Source organism: Globicephala melas, chromosome 1, assembly GCF_963455315.2.
Source record: "Globicephala melas chromosome 1, mGloMel1.2, whole genome shotgun sequence".
Lineage (NCBI taxonomy): Eukaryota > Metazoa > Chordata > Mammalia > Artiodactyla > Delphinidae > Globicephala > Globicephala melas.
This window is the reverse complement of record NC_083314.1, coordinates 143911495-143933722: the sequence shown is the minus strand read 5'-3', so window position 1 is coordinate 143933722 and position 22228 is coordinate 143911495. Positions and strand designations below refer to the sequence as shown.

At 43.5% G+C, this 22228-nt stretch overlaps 2 protein-coding genes across 3 annotated transcripts in view; one reads left to right on the top strand and one right to left on the bottom strand.

Annotated features, from left to right (window-relative positions):
- The window catches only part of ZYG11A (zyg-11 family member A, cell cycle regulator), a 58123-nt gene extending 50007 nt beyond the window's left edge, over positions 1-8116 (top strand). The window contains exons 11-14 of the mRNA XM_030870161.2: positions 969-1163; positions 3320-3381; positions 3784-3881; positions 7953-8116. Coding sequence (XP_030726021.1) covers positions 969-1163; positions 3320-3381; positions 3784-3881; positions 7953-8116 — 519 coding nt within the window. The remainder of the gene's footprint in view (positions 1-968; positions 1164-3319; positions 3382-3783; positions 3882-7952) is intronic.
- Positions 8117-8413: 297 nt separating this feature from the next.
- ECHDC2 (enoyl-CoA hydratase domain containing 2) overlaps positions 8414-22228 on the bottom strand; it is a 28261-nt gene continuing 14446 nt past the window's right edge. Inside the window, exons 4-10 of one of the 2 annotated variants that reach the window (XM_030870163.3) lie at positions 20572-20658; positions 19647-19739; positions 18160-18216; positions 17757-17944; positions 13232-13282; positions 11761-11808; positions 8414-10898 (exon numbers count right to left, since the gene is read on the bottom strand). In XM_030870163.3, coding sequence (XP_030726023.1) covers positions 10821-10898; positions 11761-11808; positions 13232-13282; positions 17757-17944; positions 18160-18216; positions 19647-19739; positions 20572-20658 — 602 coding nt within the window. In that variant the 3' untranslated portion in view covers positions 8414-10820. Of the gene's footprint in view, positions 10899-11760; positions 13283-17756; positions 17945-18159; positions 18217-19646; positions 19740-20571; positions 20659-22228 lie in introns of both variants that reach the window. The other variant, XR_009565291.2, reaches the window with a different exon arrangement.

Genomic DNA, 22228 nt, shown 5'->3' with positions numbered 1-22228 from the left:
ATAGTTTTTTTGGTGTTCATGTCTTTGTGTAATCTCCTTCCCTAGAGTCTGGGCAGGACCTGTGACTTGCTTCTAACTAACAGAATATGGCAAAGATAATAGGATATCACTCCTGTGATTATATGACAATATGTATAAAATCCTTCTTCCTAGCAGACACTCTAGAGAAGTGAGTGGTTGGAGAAGGGAGAAGCCCACATAGCAAAAAAAAAAAACTATGGGCAGCTTCTGGGAGCTGAGGGTGACCTCCAGCAAGAAACCCTCCTTCCTGCAGCCACAGGGGAATGAATTCTGCCAACGGTTTGAGTGAGCTTGGAAGTATTCTCCCCACCCACACCTCACCCATTGAAGCCTCCAGATGAGAATGCAGCCCAGCCAGCCCTTTGATTGCAGGCTCGTGAGACCCAGCTAAGCGAGGCCCACAGAAAGTGGGAGAGGAAAAATGTATGTTGTTTTAAGCCACCAAGTTTGTGTTAATTTGTTACACACATAGAAAACTAATACAGTACATAACGAAAATACTTCCTGCCTTTCATTGTTACTGTTAAAGCTAATGTAACATATAGTGGGCCCCCAGGAATGTTAAGTTTTTTAGTCAGACCTGGATTTGTATTCTAGTCCAACCAGTTACTAGCAGTGTGAACCTGACAAGTCAGTCTTGCTGAGTGTCGCATTTCTTTGTAGGACTATTAAAGATTAAGTGCGATAAGGCAGATAAAAAGACATTTCAGTCTCTCTAGCTCAGTGCCTGGCACTTAGTAAGTGCTTACTCAATGATTTGTTATTCCTGATCATCCTCATCATCAAGGGGGTGGGATTGTAGGTGTTAGGCTAAGTCAGAGGGAGGAGGATGGGACTAAGTGTTCTTGTATGTATATGAGCTGAGCAGTAGGAGAGGGAGAGGAACCAGTTCCTGATTCTCCCCTCCTTTCCTGTCCCTGATATTCTCTGCTCCATCTGACCCATAGAACAACATAGCTGAAGTCAGAGAACTGTCTCCCAAGCTGATGACTGAAGATGTGGTAAAGCATGTCAGCAGCTTGCTGCATAGTAAGGAATTGGAAGTCAGCTATTTAGCTGCAGGCATCATAGCCCACCTGACATCTGACAAACAGCCCTGGATATCCCATGACCTCCAGAGGAGAGCACTCCTCCAGGATCTGGTATGAGAACCATTGCTCTTTACAAAATCCAGAGTCATCTCTTCTTGCAGAAAACTTATTTTTCTAGATCATAAGAATTTTTGAAATATGTGTTCATTGTAGAAAATGGGAAAGATAGAGAAAAATATAAAGAAAACATTATAACTCACCCACACCTTAACCACCCTAAGCTAATCTCTATTAACATTTTGTTGCATTCCTTCTGGTAACTTTCCTTCTATAAAAGTTATACATGCAAACCGTTTATATGGCTTATTCTAATTCTCTTTCCCACTCTCAGCTCTTTTTAAAGCTATTTCTTTTGGTGTGTACCTCCATATCGCTAACATATGTTGTTATTTCTTGACTTTGTAGTTAAAGACATTAGCAATTTATTTTCCCACTTTGGAAAATGAAGATTCTTTTTCTCTTTGTCCCAATGCACACCTTTTCCTATACTCCAAGTATACATCTCCTTTCAGTACATTCAAGCACATCCTGTCTACTTCAGCTTCTCGGAGACTACTTTCCCAAGCCTTCTGTTTTTTTTTCCATCTGATTTGCTTTTTTATATATCTGTTAGACCACGGTCATCCCAGGATATTCATTTACTATCATTCTGGAGATCCTCTTTGCTCTCTGTGTTGGATTCCCTGTTTCATGGATTGCATACCTTCCTATTTTTTGGTGTACTCCCTCATTCTCTTGCGTCATATCCTCCAGTAGCTTCCTAAGAGATATATGAAAAAGAAAATTTGAAACCTTTTATGTTTGAAAAGGCCTTTATTTTACATTCACATTTAGTTGATCAAATGGCTAGGTATAAAAGTTAAGTTTTGAAATATTTTCACAATTTCTAAGTCATTGCTCCATTGTCTTTTATTTCTCTGTATCACTGTTGAGAAGTCCTGTGCCATTTTTCTTTGGAAGCTTTAAGACCTTTGTCTTCAGTGTTTGGAAATCACAGTGATGTGCCTTGATGTGGGTTCATTTTCATCTGTTCCATTGGCTACTTACTGCTCTGGAAGCTCATTTCCTTCAATTCTGGGAAATTTCTTTCTCTCCCTCTCGCCCCTCCATCCCTCCTTTTTCTTTCCTCTTTTTTCTCCCTGCTTCCCTCTCTTCCTTTTTTTTTTTGGCTGCATTGGGTCTTTGTTGCTGCACATGGGCTTTCTCAAATTGCAGCGAGCCAGGACTACTCTTTGTTGTGGTGCACAGATTTCTCATTGCAGTGGCTTCTCTTGTTGTGGAGCACGGGCTCTAGGCATGTGGGCTTCAGTAGTTGCAGCACACGGGCTCAGTAGTTGTGGCTCGTGGGCCCTAGAGTGCAGGCTCAGTAGTTGTGGTGCACGGGCTTAGTTGCTCTGCGGCATGTGGGATCTTCCCGGACCAGGGCTTAAACCTGTGTCCCCTGCATTGGCAGGTGGATTCTTAACCACTGCACCACCAGGGAAGTCCCATCCCTCCCTTCCTTAATTTCTATTCTTCTGATTGAAGATTATAAGGTCGGCTTCCAACAGGCTAAACACCCACTAGAGGAAGAAAGTTGGGGAGTAAAGGAGACTCAGCATTTAGTATTTAGATTTTTCACTTTAGCCCCTCATTTTTAGCGTGGTACTCCCAACCTCAGCTGTTCATGGGATTGCCCAGTCCAGAAATTTTTGTAAGGGGTGGTAGAGGAGATCTTGAAGTCTTGATTCTTTGGTACTTTCAACCAATCCTCCTATTTTCAACCCCACCTCTAATCTCACTTCCTGAAGTAATACTTTTGCCAAATATTTAAGTCTCTTGGGTGTTCTGTTCAAAATGGTTTGTTTTTTTAACCTTCCCCAGTGCTAGATCTATTAAATTAGTTACCATTTTTCTTCTGCTTTCTTCTATGTGTATTTGTCTTCTTTTAAACCGTTTGTATCATTCTGTTCGTGGGATTTAAGGGAGGAGTGGGTGCATGCTCAATCTTCCATCATTAAACAGGAGCCCCTTTTTATTGCATTGTTTTCCACATGACTTTGTTTATATTCTACATATATAATGCTTATCTAATTGATAGTTGGCAGGTTAGGTATCCTAAATTTGCGTAATCAGTCCCATATTTTGAAAACTTATGTTGTTTCATATATATGTAATTATAAATGACATGAAACAATACCAGAATCTTGATTTGTCTTTTTGTACAGTATACAACCATCCAGAATTGGCCAAGTTCAAGTTGTAAGATGACAGCATTGGTGACCTACAGGTAATTTCATGATGGTATAGTGCTTTTCTTAAAGCTTGTCCTCAGTCTACTCACTATGTAGAGGCCATGGTACAGTGATAAAATATTAGAATAAAATAGCATGTGTTCAAATCCTGTTTCTTTGTGATATTGGGAAAATCACTTTTAGAAAATCTCTGAGACTCAGTTTTTGTCATCTGTAAAATGAGGCTGGCAGTGTGCAAGATTGAGGGTGGAATCAGATATTGAATGTATAATGTCTCACACAGAGTATAATTTCTTAAATGCTGGTTCTGATTATATGCTCAGCAGTACATCTGTCTTGGTGAGGAATTGACCCTGGGGGGAAAATGTTGAAAATTATTATTATATCCCTGATGTTAGCTTGAGTTCTGAAGAAACATCTTCTTTGTACTTATTTAGATCCTTCAAGGCATTTTTCCCACTCCTTGGCAACATCTCTCGACCAGAAGTTCAGCTCTGGGCACTATGGGCCTTGTATCATGTCTGCAGTAAAAACCGTATGTAATTAAAAAGAATAGTTTTCCAGCTATTTTTCTGTATAAGGATTAAGTTCAAGATGGAATTTTGAAAAATTGTTCACCTATGTCCTGATTTTAACACTTTTAAAAAAGCAACTGAAAAGCATTTGTATTAGTATAAAAAATGCTACAGAATTATAATTGGGGGTGTTTGTCAAGCGACATAGAAAGTGAAAGTTTGCTCCCACTCCTATTCCCCATAGGCAAGCACTGTCCATAAGTTGATAACTATAACTATACTTCCAGATACTTTTCTGTATACATGCTATAGTTAGTATATACTCTATGTGAATAGGATAATGTTTTTAGACAAAATGGGCTCATTCTGTGCATACTATCCTATAGCTTGCTGTTTTTCACTCAGTAGTTTATCAGGAATGCTATTCTTCCTATAGTAATACATAGATTTGCCTCTTTGTAATGGTTTGAGGGAGGCTGGGGGGCCAGATGTCAGGAGTTGGTCCCAGGCAGCTTAAATGTTTTTCCATGTTTTGCTGTTTTAAATTCCCCTTGGGAATTCTTGGCTTTTATTCTTTTTTTTTTTTTAATATTTATTTATTTATTTGGTTGCGCCAGGTCTTAGTTGTGGCTTGTGGGCTCCTTAGTTGCAGCACATGGGATCCTTAGTTGTGGCAGGTGGGCTCTTTAGTTGTGGCTCCAGGGCTCCTTAGTTGTGCCTTGCCAGCTCCTTAGTTGTGGCATGCACGTGGGATCTAGTTCCCTGACCAGGGGTTGAACCCAGGCCCCCTGCATTGGGAGCGTGGAGTCTTATCCACTGCACCACCAGGGAAGTCCCTTGGCTTTTATTCTTTGTTAAGCATTATTATTAAAATTTTTGCTTTTATTATAAAAGAAATATAGGCTATAATTTTATACTAAAATACCTAAGATATAACTTTTAGAATTAAAGTTTTAACTATCAAAAGCATAAGCTATCTCAGAATGGCTTTAACAAGTACTGAGGCCTATATGCAAAAAAAACTATAGGAAATAATTTAAAAGCCTGAAATAATTGTGAGACATACTATACTCAGTTCTTTTCAATTCACGGATATAATACAATTCAAGTGAATGAGTAAGAGTTGAGGAATCTGAAAATTATTTTAAAGTTAAAGTGGCAGGATAAACAGGAAAGAACTGACTGAGAAAAATGGTTTTTAGGAGCTTACCCTAATACTTCTCTTTATTTATTTATTTATGTTTGGCTGTGCCTGTGGCGTGCAGAATCTTAATTCCCAGACCAGGGATCAAACCCTGGCACCCCTTGCAGTGGAAGCGTGGGGTCCTAACCACTGGACCACCAGAGAAGTCTCTAACACTTCTCTTTAAATGGTACTGGCATATGAATAGATGGAGGCAGATCAATCAGTTTGAATGGCACTGAAACAGACTCTAGTATATTCAATTACAACAGTAGTAACTGTAACAACAACTACAATTTAGTTGAGTATTTATATTTACTGTGTGCCAAGCAGTGTTGTAAGCTATTTATGTGTAACTTATTGAATCTTCACAACAGGTAGAACAGGTAGCATTTTATTGTATTTATTGTTACAGATGAGAAAACGAGGCATAGAGAAGTAAAGTAACTTGCCCAAAGTTAAAGTAGCCTGCACCGGCAGAGATAGGGTTCTAACCTAGTGATCTGACTCCAGATCACCACTGTTGATTAGATTGCTCTGTATTTCTTTGCTATATGATGTAACAATTTATTTAACATTGTTTCCAGTCTTTTCTATTACAATACAAACACTGGTTCAATGAATAATGACATTCTCTCTCTCACTCTCACTCACACACATACTATATATTTAGGAAAGATGAACATGTGTGCTAATTAAGAGGACAGACCCCAGAATCAGACTATTTGTACTTTTCTCCCATTTACTAGCTGTGGGAGCTTGAGCAAGTTACTGAACCCCTCTGTGCTCCAGTTTCCTCATCTGTAAAATGGGGATTAAAGTACCTATTTCATAGGGCTGTTATGAGAATTAAATGAGGTAACATTTGCAAAGCATTTAAGCATTGCTTGGCTCATAGTACGAGCATTTGTACATAGCACAGTATTAGTACAAGCGTAGTGCATACCATTTGTTAAAAGAAAAGACATCACTTTGCAAGCATAATCTGCAGAATACTTTTAGAATTACTGAGTCGAAGTGTTACGAATGCTTGTTTTGGTAGGTATTGCTAAACTGTCATCCAGATAATTGATTACCAGTTTGCATTCCCATCAGTAATATATTGGAGCTTCCAGTTTACTTTTATTCTTGCAAAAAGGTTTAGTTGAATTTTTTTTTGGGGGGGATACACGGGCTTCTCACTGTTGCGGCCTCTCCCGTTGCGGAGCACAGGCTCCGGATGCGCAGGCTCAGTGGCCATGGCTCACGGGCCTAGACACTCCGCGGCATGTGGGATCTTCCCGGACTGGGGCACGAACCCGTGTCCCCTGCATCGGCAGGCGGACTCTCAACCACTGCGCCACCAGGGAAGCCCTAGTTGAATTTTTTTTTTTTTTTTTGCGATACGCGGGCCTCTCACTGCTGTGGCCTCTCCCATTGAGGAGCACAGGCTCCGGATGTGCAGGCCCAGTGGCCACGGCTCATGGGCCCAGCCGCTCCGCGGCACGCGGGATCCTCCTGGACCGGGGGGCACGAACCCATGTCCCTTGCATCGGCAGGCGGACTCTCAACCACTGTGCCACCAGGGAAGCCGTAGTTGAATTTTTTGATCTTTGTCAATCTAAGGTGAAAGAGAGTCTCAGATGATGTTTATTTTGAGTAAGGTGAACTGTCTTATATTTGAATTGTCTGTTGATTTCCATTGCTCACTTTTTGTTTACTGATTTTTGGTCTTTTTCTTTTTAATTTGAAGGAACTCTTGCAAATACTTTTTCCCAGTTTATTGTCTTGATTTTATTCATTGTTTTTACAAGTCAATATTTTGTTATATGGCCTCTGGGTTTCGGGTCATGATTATACCTTACAAAATTGATGAAAATTTTCAGCCATTTTCTTTTAAAATATTACCCTCCACCTATTCTCTCTATTCCTTTCTTGTAACATCTATCAGCAGTATCTTATACCTTCTCTGAATCTGTCCTACCATTTAAAAACAAATGTTTCCATGTCTTTGTTTCTTTTTACTGCATTCTTGGTAATTGCCTTAGATGTGTTTTTGGATCATTGTTTCTGTGTCTAATAGACTCTTGGACTGATTAAGAGAATCCCTTCAGACTGAGTTGTGCACATGTCCCTTCAGTACAGCTTTGTATTTGCTTCTGTCAAGTGTTCTAGAGGTTTCCCTGGGATTGGACTAATTCTTATATTAATTTCTCAGCTCAAGAGTTCCCAGAACATTTAGGGTAATATAAATTCAAACCCTGTACCAACTTGGGACTGGTTATAAATTCTCAGGAAAGACTTCTCCCAGGAGTCAGGCTAAATGCAGATGTTTCATTGTCTTATCCGTTGTCTTGCCCTTTGAGGGGCCAGCTTTATGCATTGATTTTGCTTCTGACTTCCTAAGTTAAAATCTAAATTCCTAGATTACCGAAACTGACGGTCCCTTTCTGCCCGACGATAGTTACAGGTTAGGTTACACGAGCTTTAGGTGCTTTTTGCTCTTTGTGTCTGACTCCTGGACAATTCCTTTCCTTTGTGCACTCAACTATGAATTAAAAAATTTTTTCAATGATACTGTATCCAGCTCTGGTGTTTTTAGGTTGTCTAGCTCAACATATTGCCTGAACCTGAAATTTGTATCATTTTTGTAATAAAAGATGTTCTTATCCTTTTAGCTAGGATTAGAGACATTTGAAGCCTAGAGTTGTCCAGAAGTAAACATAATAAAATAATCATCCATTATCTCATTACACAAGCCAACCATTACCTGGCATATTTCTTCTAAATTGACACAGTTTATCTGTTAATTCCTGTGTCAAAGGGCTTAGAACTTTGTACTCTTTCTTCAAAATGGTGAATGTGGTAATTTGGGAATATTTAAGATGCCAACTTGTCCGTCAGGTTTCTTCGCTTGATTTTCTTTCAGCCAGCAAATACTGCAAAATGTTAGTCGAAGAAGAAGGACTGCAGCTTTTGTGTGACATCCAGAAGCACAGTGAGGCAGACCCCCAAGCACAGCACATTGCAGCCTCCCTTCTAGATGACTTCAGAATGCATTTCATGAATTATCAGAGACCCCCTCTCTGCTGAATGCCCTTCTTATCCTCAGGGGCTTCAGAGGTGCTCTGTTGCTCAGTGTCAGGTCTTCTGCCCTGTCACCAATTGAATGTTGAATTGAAATGAAACAAGTTGTCATTGGAGTTTGTGAGTTGACTGCCTTCTTGGCCTTTTTTTTTTTTTCTTTTGGTTGACTTTCTGTAACTTATAAGAAGGTTGGGTTTGTATGATAGCCATGATCCCAAATCAAGTTGGAATCATTCTGGGAATACCCTTTCAGCAGTTTTGAAAAATCAAGCCCTGGACTCTGTGTGAAGACCTGTGAGCTTGTGTTGGAACAGCTATGCCAGTTACTTTTCTCTAGCCCCGACCAATTTCTTAACTCTGAGTGTTCGTCAGAGGAAAGGAAAAAGAAAGACTTACGGGGAAACTTTGATATTTATTATTAAATTTCATGTTTGAAAGAATCTCCTAAGCTGTTATTCCTGGTTATATGAAGCCACTGGAAAAGAAGTACATGAAAAAGTTCTAGGAAACATACACGTATAAATGTATTGTTTGGAAGGCAGAACTTCTATTGGGGGGAGGAAAAAAAATTATTTTTAATAGATACCAGAGTACCTTCCACTCGTTGGGTGGAGGGAAGAGAAATATATGTTTATGATTTTGGATAGTCTACCTTTGACCTTCCTTCCTCCAGCGTTACACGTTAGACTGAGTAAGCGTAACATTGTATGTGATTGGGTGTGCTGGTGGGGCATGGTCCGAGTTAGGACTGAGAATAGTGTTCAGATGAAAGATTATATGGGGATTATAAATCTCAATCCCTCAATCCCTCAAATTTTTAATTTGAGTTATGACTGTGACCAAAACTGAGAGGAAAAGGAAGGGCTGTGCCAGACGTGTGAAGAGGTGCTCTTACCTAATATGGAGATGAGGAAAATAGTGAGCTTCTCTGAGAACCAGCCTCATCCACAGTATAAACTATCAGAAGCTTTGGTTTGTGTCCTCTGCAAACCCACTCTGTGGAATAGAGTATGAAGTCCTTCCTCACCTTATTATTGACAACTAACAAAACATGTTTTACCATTCATCTGTTTAAGTTTTTCAAAGAAATAAATTCCTTTCTGAATTAGTAGCTTATTTTAGGACTAGATTTTTGTGCTGTTAGCTGGCCAGACTCTTAACTGGAATGCTGTATACCTTTGTTTGGAATCAGATGAGGCTTATTCTTATTCTAAACCATTTTTCAAACTATTGCTCACTGGTGACTGGATAAGAGGAATTTGTAATCTGCTTCCTTCTACAGTCCTGCAACTACACAGTATTTTCTCTCATTCACTCTTTTGCATGATTCAAAAGGCTGTCTGACTTTCCTGACCTGAGTTCCGTGCGTTGGAACATGCTGTTCCAGATACTAGCTTAGGCTAATGGGAGGAGGGTGGGTGGGAAATAGTGCCTGCTGAGGTCCAGTTCTACACTGGGCACCTCTCCAAGTTTTGTCTCATTCACAACAATCCTCTGTGATAGTTGAGTTTTATCCTCCCTATTTAACAGATGAGAAAGAAGAAGTTCAGGTTACTTTCCTGAGTAGATAGATGCTGCTCATGCGGTTGCTGCTGATTCGAAGACTTGGGCTCTTCTGTGTTACTCTCCCTTTCAGGAAATGAGCACAACTTTGGGGCACATTAGTATTTAGCAGCAAGTCAACAGTGTTATTGGTATGTGTCCGTGCCCGTGGCTTAGTGACTTCTGAGTCTGGCCAGGCGTAGGCGCAGAAAGCTCAGGTCAGTTAAAGAATGACCACGTGGCTGTCTCTTCCCCTGCCTTGGGGCACAGAAGGAGGGCTCCTGAGACTAGTGTGCACATGTGCATATCACCAACCTTTATTTCTCAGTGTCGTCATCTTGCTCACTTTTGCTCGTGCTGTTCCCCTCAGGCTTCCTGTTTTTCGCCTCAAATGCCTATTGATCCTTCCGCTTTCAACTCCAGTGTTACCTGCCCATTTCCTGACCTTCCGTGTTGTCCATCAGAGTTAATCGTTCCCTTCTCAGCACTCCTGAAAGCTATTTAATGCTCCATCAAAGATTTGCCTGCCACGTTACAGTTTACAAAAGGTTTTCACAGCAGTGATTTCATCTGGTTCTTAGAAGAACACTGTACATGCATAATAACTCACGTTTATTGAACATCAGGCGTTTTATTATTTGTTTAGTCCTCCCAACAGTTTCATTATAGATGAGGAGGCTGAGGCACACAGTGAGTAACTGGCAGAGAGCTGGGCCTATTCAACCACTGCCAGGGTTTCCTTATTATCTCTGTTGTACAGAGGAAGAAACAGGGCAGTTGAGGGTGGTTCTTACAACCTCCTCTCATCTCTGGTGAGCACCTAATAACTGAGAGGCAGAGGTCAGGCTTGAGTGCCAGCGATATAAAGGCCCAGAGGGGTCTGTTTTGTCCTTAGTTGATCGTTCTATTAGGGAGAGACAGGTATTCTCCAAAGCCAACCCGACGCCAGTGATTGTCTAGCCTGGGTGAGGAATGATGAAGGTAGCGGTAGGTGGCATAGTCAGCACCTTCGTGCCAGGCACCGTGCCAGTCACTCTATATCGATCATCGTTCTTGTGAGGAAACTGAAGCCTAGAGGTGAAATGAGGAGGGCAGGCGCGCTGCACGTTTTCCTTCCGGATCCTTCCCTGTAAGGTGTGCATCTCCCATGCGTAAGGTTCAAGGGAAGTCACTCGCCAACAAATCTAGGGGGCCGCTTCTCCCTGAAGGCAGCCATGCCTTCCAGCCGATCCCGGGTCGGGATGTTCTGAAACAACATACAGAGTATTAGTCTGTGGGAGCAGGACCGGAGGCCAATACTCGCTCAAGCTTGTTCAACACATGACAAGGACAGAATCCAAGTCTTTCGCTGCCTCTGGACTCCGGTGTTGCAACACCGGAGGCCCATGCAACAGTATGGGCCTCGATGGCTCCTTGGTCTCCTGGGGAAGACAGGCTGCCTCTTCAGCACCCGAGGCCTGTCACACTAGCCTCTCTTTGCACACAGCTTGCACGCCTCCAGAGAGCTCACAGTCTTCGTGCAACAGTCAGAAATGAGGCTACTCAGTAGAGAAGATAGATTAGGCTTTGCGGTAAGAACTCTGGCTTTGAATCCTGGTGTGTAGTTGGTTCACACTACGTCCTACAAGTCCCGGGACCCCCTGTTTAGGAGTATTTTCGTTATTTGTTAACCTGGAGATTAATATTTTTGACTCACCCAGGAGTGAGGGGCTAAATAGGTCAGCCCCAGGTTTATTGCCCCACCATCGAACACACACAGCCTACAGGTGAAAACCAAGGCTTTGATGTCCCACTCCAGCCTGGCGTCTACAGTAGCCGCTGGTACAGAGATCGCATAAGCTGCTATTCTTCTCTCTCAAGTTCCTCTGTGATTCTCTGGGCCCCCAGGTAGAGCAGGATACACCACCACTAGATGGCTGAGGAAACAGTCCCAGAGAGGAGCAGTGTGGCTCTCCTGGGATCACCCCAGGCTAACTGAGGAAGGAATGGCACAGAGACTGACTCTCTGGGTTGGGAGGAATCTACTGAATTGGTCATATAGTACTTAAGGCCGCCCACTGTGGCCCGGCTTCTGCTACAAGCATGCAGGGCTGGTGGCAGACACATACCTGGGCATAGCATATCCCTTCAATGGCCATCCCTGATGCAATGTCCACCTGCAAGAAAGAAGTTGTGCGTGGATCACCCTGACCTTGCCCATCCCCATCAGCACGGGGCGCCAGCTAGTCCTACTTCCTACACCACTTCTTACTGATTATGGATTCTTCCAGCAAAGAATTATTGAGGCTTACTGTATGCCAGCCCATATGAAGAGAGATGAGATGATAAGGAATCCCCTACCTGGAGAGGGAATACCATTCATAACAGTGGTGAAACAGTGCTGGGACGAATGCGGGCTGTGAGAACAGCGGGGAGGATGACACATAGCCTGTAGAGCTGAGGAGGGTGTGCCTGAGCTGTGCTTGCACAGCCAGTGTTCCCTCCTTGCCGTCCGGCTGCCTCCCCATGCCTCCTGTCACCCCTATTAGTGAACTGTACTGGCTTCCCATTGCCCTGAGGACTAAGGCCTTTATGACTTGGCCCCTGGCAACTTCCCAGCCTATACTGCACAGTACTTGCTATTACTACCACTTACAAGCACTATTTTAAGAGAAGTACCTTTCCCAACAGGGGTTATTTTCCCTACTGTACAGCTGAAGAATCTGAGGCATAGAAAGGTGGAATGATTTGTCTAAGGGCACAACAGTATGTGGAAAAGCAGGTCTTTGAACCCAGATGGTCCAGCACCAGAGCCTATGCCCCTAACCTCCATGCTATGTTGTCTCACTCGTCCCTTCGTCCTGTTCTGTCAAGTTGCTTATTTATACACCTCTGTGTTTTTCCTCACACTTGTCCCTATTTTTTGGAATTCTCATCCACCCTAAGCCCCAGTTCTAGAAAACATTCTCCAACTCAGCACTGTCCAATACCGTAGCCAGTAGCCACATGGACAGTGCAGCTCTCACCTCTCCAGGGTGTCTGCTTGGTACCCTTGACCCTTTATTAGTGATTTGTGTCCGTCCCCCTCCCCACCTTGGGGGCAGTGACCATATTTGACTCATTTCTGTGTCCCAGTTCAGGTCTAGGTTCAGTGTGTGATGAATGAATGAATAAGCTGATGTCTAGGATGGGTTAGCTGCAGCCAAGGCCCCACACCTGAGCCCGGTCCACGAGGCCACATTACTGACCAACACAAACCCGAGAACATGGACTGGGAGCCACGCAGACCTGGATTCTTGTTACTCCCTTGTTCTGGGACCCTGGATAAGTCTTACCCTTTCTGAACCTCAATTTCCTTCTCTCTCCAAGGGAGAGAGATGAGGATAAAATGTCATTTGGAATATCACCTGGCCAAACCTCATTTTGTAGGTAGGTAAAAGCAAGGCACAAAGAGAGAGGTCAGACTCAAAGTCTGTTAGAAGAGTCCAGTTCCCGAGCTCTTTCCCGCTGTGCTGTCCATCTGTTTGCCATGAAAGCACCACCTCCCAGCCGCCCCACTGACTTTAGTGGGACCCAGGTTCCAACCCAAAACCCTCTCACCTCTGTTCCTCGGTCAATGGCTACTTTGCCCAGCCGCACAGCAGTGGGGGCCTAGGGAAAAGAAGCAGCTTGGTTGAGGGAGGGGATCAGTGCTCGTGGTTAGGCACACAGCTCCACGGTGGGGGAAGAGGTCTGCACAGAGATCCAGCTGTTCTACTGACAGTGTTAAGTTTCGTTAGTTTTAGTACCTGCTACTTCTCAGCAGATGTTCCTTTTCTACAATGGAGGAAGCCTAACTGATCCCTGACCCTCCCAATCGTGACCATCCGGGGTTCTTGTCATTTAATCCATCCCTCCAGCATGTACAACATTTTCCAAATACTTTCCCACCCACAGACTTCTCTAATGGTCAAATGGTGCTGCCCATCCTTCCAGGATGGTGCCATGTTTAATCGAGGCTCAGGGTGGTGAAGCACTTGGCCACGTTTGTCCGGTGAGTCAGTGGTGAAGCTTAGATCTGATTCCCAGTCACCTTTCCCACTGCTGCTCCCTTCCTCTACCCCTCTCATCTCAAGCCTCTCCTGCGAGCAAGTTTTCCCCCAGTAGGGTGAAAAACGGTCAAGATTAGGAACTTGGGCTTTGGAGTCTGACAGGCCTGGGTTGGAACCCTGAGGGGGCATTTTGCAAGAGCATCCAAGTGGCCGTCTTTGCCTCACCGGCCTTGCTTCCAGTTAGCTTGTGCCACAGCAGGCCTGGCACTCCATCCCCAGCCCCACTTCAGGCAAGGAGTGCTTCTGCCTCCTATATTATTTGAAGTTTTTGTATTTGTATTATTTGAAGTTTTTCTTTATCAGAAAAAGAATGATTTAAAAAGTCTGTTAGCATAGAAGCCATAAATAAAAAAGCTAGCTACATAAAAATGAAGGACTTCAGACTGTGAAAAATACCACAAATAAAAGACAAAAATCAAAAACTGGGAAAATACATTTGTGATACTGTGACAGAAGAATTTCCCTAACAAAAAGCTGGTATAATGTTTTTTTAACATTCACAACAGTATGAAAAGTTACTTCACAGAAAAGAAATACAGGCACAAGGTATGCTCAGCTTTACTTTTAAAGAAACGTAAATCAGAACAGTGAGGTGCTCCTTTTCACCTCAGACTAGGTAAATTGTAAAGTGTTGGTAATGCCCATCATAGCTGAGGTTTAGGAAACAGGTATTACATACATAATTGATAGGAGAGTAAATTGGTACAATGCTTCGGGAAGGCAGTTTGACAAGAACTGGCAAATTAGATGCACATGCTCTTTCATGTTGTACCTCCATGTAGGCATCTACTTCCAGAAGTACACTAAGATGTACAAAGTTATCCACTCCGGCTATTTTTCAGGAGCATAAAGATGTAAGCAACGTGATGTTCCTCATTAGAGTACTGGTTAAATGAGGGCACATCCATACCGTGAATGAAAAAGTGCAGCTGTTTAAAAGAATGGGGTTGATAAGTATGTGCTGGAATGGGAAACTCTCCAAGGTAGTAGGTAAAAAAGAAAGGTGCATGCTGGTTTGTATATTATTCCATTTGTGTAAAAGTTGTTGGTATGATGTGCCTTTGGGGAGAAGGGTCAAGAGAATGGAGAACTTCACTTTTCTGTTTTATACTTTTCCATACTGTTTGAATTCTTTTCTATGCATATTTTAATTTCATGTTTTTTAAATGTCTGTTAGAACTGGATTAGCCTCTAAAGGTGTGTTCCTTGTTCCCTAAACCGTCTTAAAAAGAATTTAGAGTCATTTAGATATGAGTATATGTGCATAATTTATATTGTACATACAATGAATATTTCTGGAAGAGTGTGCAAACTGGTAACAGTGGTCATCTCTGGGGAGAGGGATTGGGAGTTGAGCGATGTTTTGGTGACCAGCTCTCCCGGTTTGCCAGTGACTGAAGGGTTATCAGGACGTGGGACTTTCACGTTGAACCTGGACAGCCCCAGGTAAACAGGGCCACCCTACTTTTGATTTTTACTTTACGTCCTTCTTAGTCTTCTGTTCTGTTTGATTTGCTTGTCATGAATATATGTTATTTAACTACTGATTTCTCATCACAGAACATTAAAAACTACATAGCTATGTTGTACTGTGTTGAAAACACGTTCCTGAGTATGTGTGTATGTATGTGTGTGTGTATGTGTGTGTGTATATATATATATATATATATATATATATATATATATATATGTAGTTGACCCTTGAACAGCCCAGGGGTTATGAGTACCGACCATCCATGCAGTGGAAAATCTGCGTATAACTACAGCCAGCCCTCCCTATAAAGAGTTCTGCATCCGCGAACTCAGCCAACCTCAGATCGTGCAGTACTGTAGTATGTATTTAGCTGAAAAAAATCCATGTATAAGTGAACCTGCACAGTTCAAACCTGTGTTGTTCAAGGGTGCACTGGGTGTGTGTGTGTGTGTGTGCGTGTATGAATTATTAGAAATATGATTGATCATTTCATGTTATTTGGAAATGAGAACAGTGAGTCACACTGGCCACAGTATGTTCCATCCCTTTGTTGTTCAAGTAGAAAACGTAGCCAAATCCATATTCAAAGGATGAGGTATGTTTATTATTTAAAGGGAAGATCTGAGTGTTAAGTTGTGGACCTTGTGTTTATTGACGGTTTTTTCTGGGCTCTAATCTCTGCAGCCACTTGACTCCTTAGTCTTAGTAGTTTGTCCGCTAGAGGGCAGCCATCTACCACACCACCCTTTGTGCTCACCCCATCCAAGAACCCTTTCATCCTTGGCACGCAGTTACTCAGCTGGAAGTTAAAGATTCATTTTTCAGCTTGCATCAAAATGTCCTAGCATTTGCATTAGTGATTTTAGTACTAATTTTTGGTATGCTCGTGTTTTGGCATACAAAGCTGCTTTTAAATACTGAAATACTAGTAATTATATTAGTAGAGTACCGTTATTTCAATATACTGAAAGATCTGAAGCCCAAATCATCTTGAGATAAGCTCAGAGACCCAGTTATTTAGTTTATGCAGAAAGATAAGCCCTGTAGTCTACAAGTCTTGCTGGATAGGCCCCTTCTGTGGAAGTGTAATTAGCTACTATCCTGAGTCATTCAGAGTTTTGTATTAGTTCAGAGACTTTCTGACCAACTATAACAGAAACATGACAGCATTAAAATTAACAGCATCAGACTCTCCATTTATATGTGATGGAACTATCAATAAAAAGAAGACAAAAGAAATGCTTTCTTTTAAACCAAATTCACTATCAGTTTTTTATAGTCCCTGCCCTCAAAAAAGACCTCAAAGTTATAAAAAGAGGCAGGATTATTTAAGGAAGACAGTGTTTTTTTTCCAAAATAAAATACCTCTTTTTTACTCTTCATGATTAATTCAAATACTTTTCTCTGTTAATAATATTAAAATGATAGAGTATGGGTAACAGTTTTATAGGCTTATATTTTAACTTCGTTTTGTAACGTCTGTAATTTTTTGTATTTGAAATGCATTATTTAGTTTGTTTTTTTTTAAAAATCGTACACATTCTGCACTCTTTAAAATAAAATACCAGTTTTTTTATTATGCAGCATTAATGCCAAAATACCAGTTACTGCTTTTCTTTCTGGTATTGCAGTCACTTTCTTTGACCTTGATGAACGGTCACTTAACCTTTCTGGGTCTGTTATAGCATAGATACAATGGGGATAATCAGCTCAACTGGATTGTTCTAATAGTTGGGACACTATTAAAGTACCTTGGATTGTGTCGGATGGATGAGATGCTCCGTATGGGCTAAGTCAGTATTATAAATTAGCAAAACCTAGCTCCATTTCAGCTGCTTACATATCTGCAGAAACTTGGGACCTCCCTCTGGGTCCTCTTAGAGGAGTGAGAAGCCAGCAGAGCCTCTCAGGCACTTGGAGATTACATGTAGGCAGGGCCTAAACCTACTCCCTGGGTCTCTAAACCTTTTGGGAGACTATGCTCATAGGCTATTTGAGGATTTTAAAAAATGAATGGAGCTTAACATGTCCTACATCATGTATTTCAAGCACTTTTCCACCATGTAGTATGGTCGGAAAGGTGAGCTGGTAGTTCTTTATCTGCTTTAGAATCTTGCTTTTTCAATTTTGGGGACGTTTTAATGCAGTACTGTCCAATACAGTAGCCAGTAGCCACATGTGGCTATTGGCATTTGAAATGTGGCAAGTGTAACTGAGAAACTAAAATTTTAATTTAAATAATGTGGCTAGTGGCTGCCTTAGTGGACAGCACAGGTAGACGATGTTTACATCATCTCAGGAAGTTCTGTTTTACAGTGCTGTTCTGAGGATTTTCAAGCCTATTTGATTCCAGTCCCTCAGAACTTAATTTTCATTTTAACTTAAAATCTGATTTCGTTTACTGGATGGCTGAATGGATGCTAAAACTCCAAAGAGGGTTAATTTTATAAATCTGGGTAGATGGATCTTATGTGGCTGCACGAGACGCCGTTGCCCCCTGGCCTCTCCACACGTGCATCCCGTGTGGCACAGGCCCTCCTGTGCTGGGTGATCACCAAACCTGGGGCAGGATCTCCTGGGCCAGTGCTCGTGCCCGGTGGTAGGCGGCGTTGCCCTCCTCATTCTGGGCCACAGCATGGTTCACCAGCCCCAGAGCCTGGGCCTGTGACCCGCTCAGTCGTCGGCCTGTGAAGATGAGCTCCTTCGCCAGGGCCACCCCCAGGCATCGAGGCAGCCTCTGAGTCCCTCCTGCCAGGATGGAATAGGGCTGGTGAATCTGCATGGGAAGTGGGAGGCCAGAGAAGGCCCAGGCTGGGAGTCAGCCAAGACCTCTCAGAAGCAAACTGAGTTAGGTTGGCAGGGCAGAGCCCAGAACATAGGGCAAAAGAGGAAAGTAGGGAATTATGCTGGATAGACTGGAGTTGAACAGGTAAAGAAGGATGGATGCTGTGGGTTGAGGTTACCTGCTCCTGGGAGGAGTCCTCGGGTGGTCTCAATCAGCCCCATGACAGCTGAGGAAGCTGCTTAAACAAAACAGAATGAAGCCCCAGCCCTACCTTCCAGCACCAGTCCCCAAGGAGAAGAGATACCGCCTGTGGGCTCTGCTCACTCCTCCAGCCAGCCACTTCCCTCGTGGTGTGGCCACAGCCAGACTCCCCCAGATGCTGCCTTTGGAAGAGCCCTAGCCTGGAAGCCAGCAGGCCCAGGCGCTCATCCTACCTCCCCTACTCAACCAGGCAAGTCTCTTACCCTTTCTGAGCCTCATGGGTGGAAAGAAGACGACTACCCCTCTTCTGCCTACTCCAGAGAGCTGCTAAGGATCAGGTGAGGTAATGGTGCTTGGAACAAGGAAGGGGTTCCTAGAAGGTGCCCGACACCTATTTGTAAGTTAATGGATTCTCTGTCTCACGCATCCTTAGCTCAGGTTTGGCCTAGAGTGTCGCTGACTCCTGCTCCCACCAGGTATTTTTCCCAGCTTTTTGTCAGCCTGAAAATTTCCTGTATTCCGGTCCACATCCTCTTTCCCCAGTTCTGCTTCCTCTGACAAGCCCTCCTTGAGGTGTCCCACCACACAGGCTTCTGAATTCCCTCAGCACAGGCCACCGGAACCATGCAGTACGGGAGGGAGGAGTTGATGTTCACCCTCCTATCCACCAAACCCTGCAAGTTAGTTGCCTTAAACATAGGCAGGTGAGAAGCAGATCCGGGGCTGTGACCTGACCTGATATTTTGATGCCTTCTCTTCGATACGCATCTCGTAGATATAAGCTCCCTCTATGCCTGGGGTTACACATTTTTAAAAAATGTTCTTCCTGGATGGCGGGAGAAAGCAATGAGGGGAAGAGAGTAGCACCGTGGTGGCACTCAGACTTTCTCTGATTGCCTCCAGGAGGGGCGCACCTAACCACCAAGACAGGAAGGTTAAAAAGTGATCGATTATCTTCATCCTCCCCTCCCTCCACTCTTCAAAGCTCAGTTTCTCTGAACTAGTAACGCAAACCTTTTTGGGTGCCAGTGAACCAGAGGGCAGTGTTCTTGCCCAGGCATGTTTGTGACTAGCTGGGCAGGTGACAGACCGCCCCCACGGCTCACCTTTGCTCAAAACGTGATTGAAAAAGCTGGCCTGGACAGAACTGGAAGGTTGAACAGTTAGTCTTTGTCCCCAGCCTTCCCTCTCTGTGTTCTTTTTGCTGTCATGTTAGCAGTTGCTCTGGGGTTGGTGGGAGCAGTCCTGAGCGGAGGGCAGCTGACTGAGAAGGATGGGTACTGCCGCAGTCGGGCCAGGCCAGGAGGGGAACCAGCTGCTGCCTGAACTCTCTGTCCCCCACCTTGCCTTTAGTTCTGTGGCTGCTTGGAAAGCCAAGAGCAGTGGCTGACTGCAGAATCCCCAGAATTAGCCTGTTTCACTCTTCCTTCCCCACCCTACCCCACCTCTCCCCGTGCCCAGTACCTGCCACTCGGAGGTCACAGGCCAGGGCGAGTTCCAGGCCTCCACCTAAGGCAAACCCATCCATAGCTGCAATGGTGGGCGCAGGGAAGGCTGCTGTGGAGATGAAGAAAGGCTCAGCCTGCGAGGCCCTGGCAGGACCCGGACAGTGTCTCAGGGAGGGGAGGAGCTAACTGGTTGGGACAGAGGGCTTCACTGGTCCAGGTTTGGGGACCTTACCTGGTACCTCAGCCAGGTTACCTTAGAAGTTGGTTTTCCTACTGGGGAGAGTTGTGTGATCAGCTGGGGATCGGGAGTGGGGAGATGGGCAGGGTAATCTCCTGCTGGCCTCCCTGGGACCAGCCTTTTTGCACTCCCTTCTTATTCTGTGTGCCAAGCCCCATACTGAGTGCTGGGAACACAACTGAATCAGACGTGGGGAAGGCAGACCTGTAAACAGGCAATGATGACCCAGGTAATCAGTGCTCTGATAAAGGAAGCTTGGAGGATGGATCAGGGACAGCTTCCTGGAGGAGGAGGCACTGGTGGTCTTAAAGAACGAGTAGAAAGTTCAGATGGCCAAGGAGGGATATTCCAGGCAAAAGAACAGCCATTGTCAAAGCCTGAAAGCATGCTTGGTGAAACCTGACTCTGAAAAGGCCAGGCTTGCACCCTGAGGGCACAGGGGTTGGGGGTCATAATGAGCAGGGCACAAAGGCTGAGAAGCCAGGGCTCCCTCTGGGAGAAATGCCCTCTGAACCCTCGTCACACCCTCCCCCTTGTAGAATTCCTTGTTCCCTGCCCCTGCCGCCCCCCCGCCAATCATCTGTCTCTCCACAGAGCTCACAACAGAAACTGTTCTGTCTTTAGAGTAGAGTGGTGGGTGGGGTGAGGCTGGGACCAGCAGGGCCCCAGAATGCCCTCCTCCTCCGCACTCCAGGACCCTCACCAATCTCATTCATCAGGCCTCGGAGCCGCTGGACAAAGACCCCCACCTCCGCCTCACTCATCTGCTCCCGCTCCTTCAGGTCTGCACCTGCAGATGCAAGAGTGACAGCCCGTTACTGCCTCCCAGGCTGTCAAAGGATCCAGCAAAGGAAATCTGAAGAGAAGCAGCCAGAGAGGAAAGAGAAACACCGGGAAAACATGGTTAGGGAAGCCGGGGGCGGGGAGCGGTGGTGGTCAAAAAAAGGAGAGGTGCAACAACAACAAAAAGACTGGATTTCATCAAAATTAAAAACTTTTGTGCATCAAAGGACACTATCAAAGAGAGCAAAGACAACCCACGAATGGAAGAAAATATTGGCAAATCATATAACTGGTGAGGAATTGATATCTAGGATATATAAAGACTTCCTACAACTAAGAACAAAACCAAAAACAAAACCCACAAAGGACAAAGGACTTGAATAGATATTTCTCCAAAGACGATAAGTCAGTAAGCACAGGAAAAGATGCTCAACATCATTAGTCATTAGGGAAATGCAAATAAAAACCACAATGAGATACCCCTTTACACCCATGAGGATGGTGATTATAAGCAACAACAACAAAGAAGTGTTGGCACGGATGTGGAGAACACTGATGCATTGCTAGTGGGAATGCAAAATGATGCAGCTGTTGTGAAAAATATTTTGGTGGCTCCTCAAAAAGTTAAACATAGGATGACTGTATGGTCCAGCAATTCTATTCCTAAGTGTATACCCCAAAGAACTGAAGGCAAGGACTCACACAGATAACTTGCACACCAATGTTCATAGCAGTATTAATCACAATAGCCTAAAGGTATAAACAAACCCAGGTCTATCAACAGATGGATAAACAAAATAAATGTGGAAAATAATATATATATATATATATAATTTATATATATATAAGATGGAATATTCATTTTTAAAAAGGATAGAAATTCTGCAATATGCTACAACATGGATGAACATGAAGGACATTATGCTAAGTGAAATAAGCCAGACGTGAAAGGACAAATATATGATTCCACTTGTATGAGGTACCTAGAATAGGCAAATTTGTAAAGATAGAAAGTAGAACAGAGGTTACCGGGGGTTGGGCGAATGGGGAGGAATTGCTTAATGGGTATAAAGTTTATTTGGGGTGATGAAAATTTTCTGGAAATGGACAGTGGTAATTGTTGAATAACCTTTTGAATGTACTTAATGCCACTGAATTTTACACTTAAAAATGATTAAAGTGTAAATTTTTGTGTAATATATATATTTGACAATTCAAAAACTATGTTAAATAGTAATAAAATAAAAATTTGTTAGTTATTTTTTTCCAGTTTTATTGAGAAATAATTGACATACATCACTGTATAATTATTTTTTTTAACAGAAGGGGTTGGTGGGGTCCAAGGAGGCTGAGAGGTCAAGTAAGATGAGAACTGAGAAGTGAGTGCAGGGCCCAGTGGCATGGAGGTGGGCAGGGACCTTGGTGAGAGTAGTGACAATGGAGGCGTCATCAAAGGCCAGATGGCAGGGGCCTGAGGCGGGAGTAAGGGGTGAATACAGTCTTCGCAAGTCTTAGATTATCCAAAAGTCAGTTGGGAGAGCCCTTGGAAGTCTTTGATTAGTTCCAGCCCCTCAGTG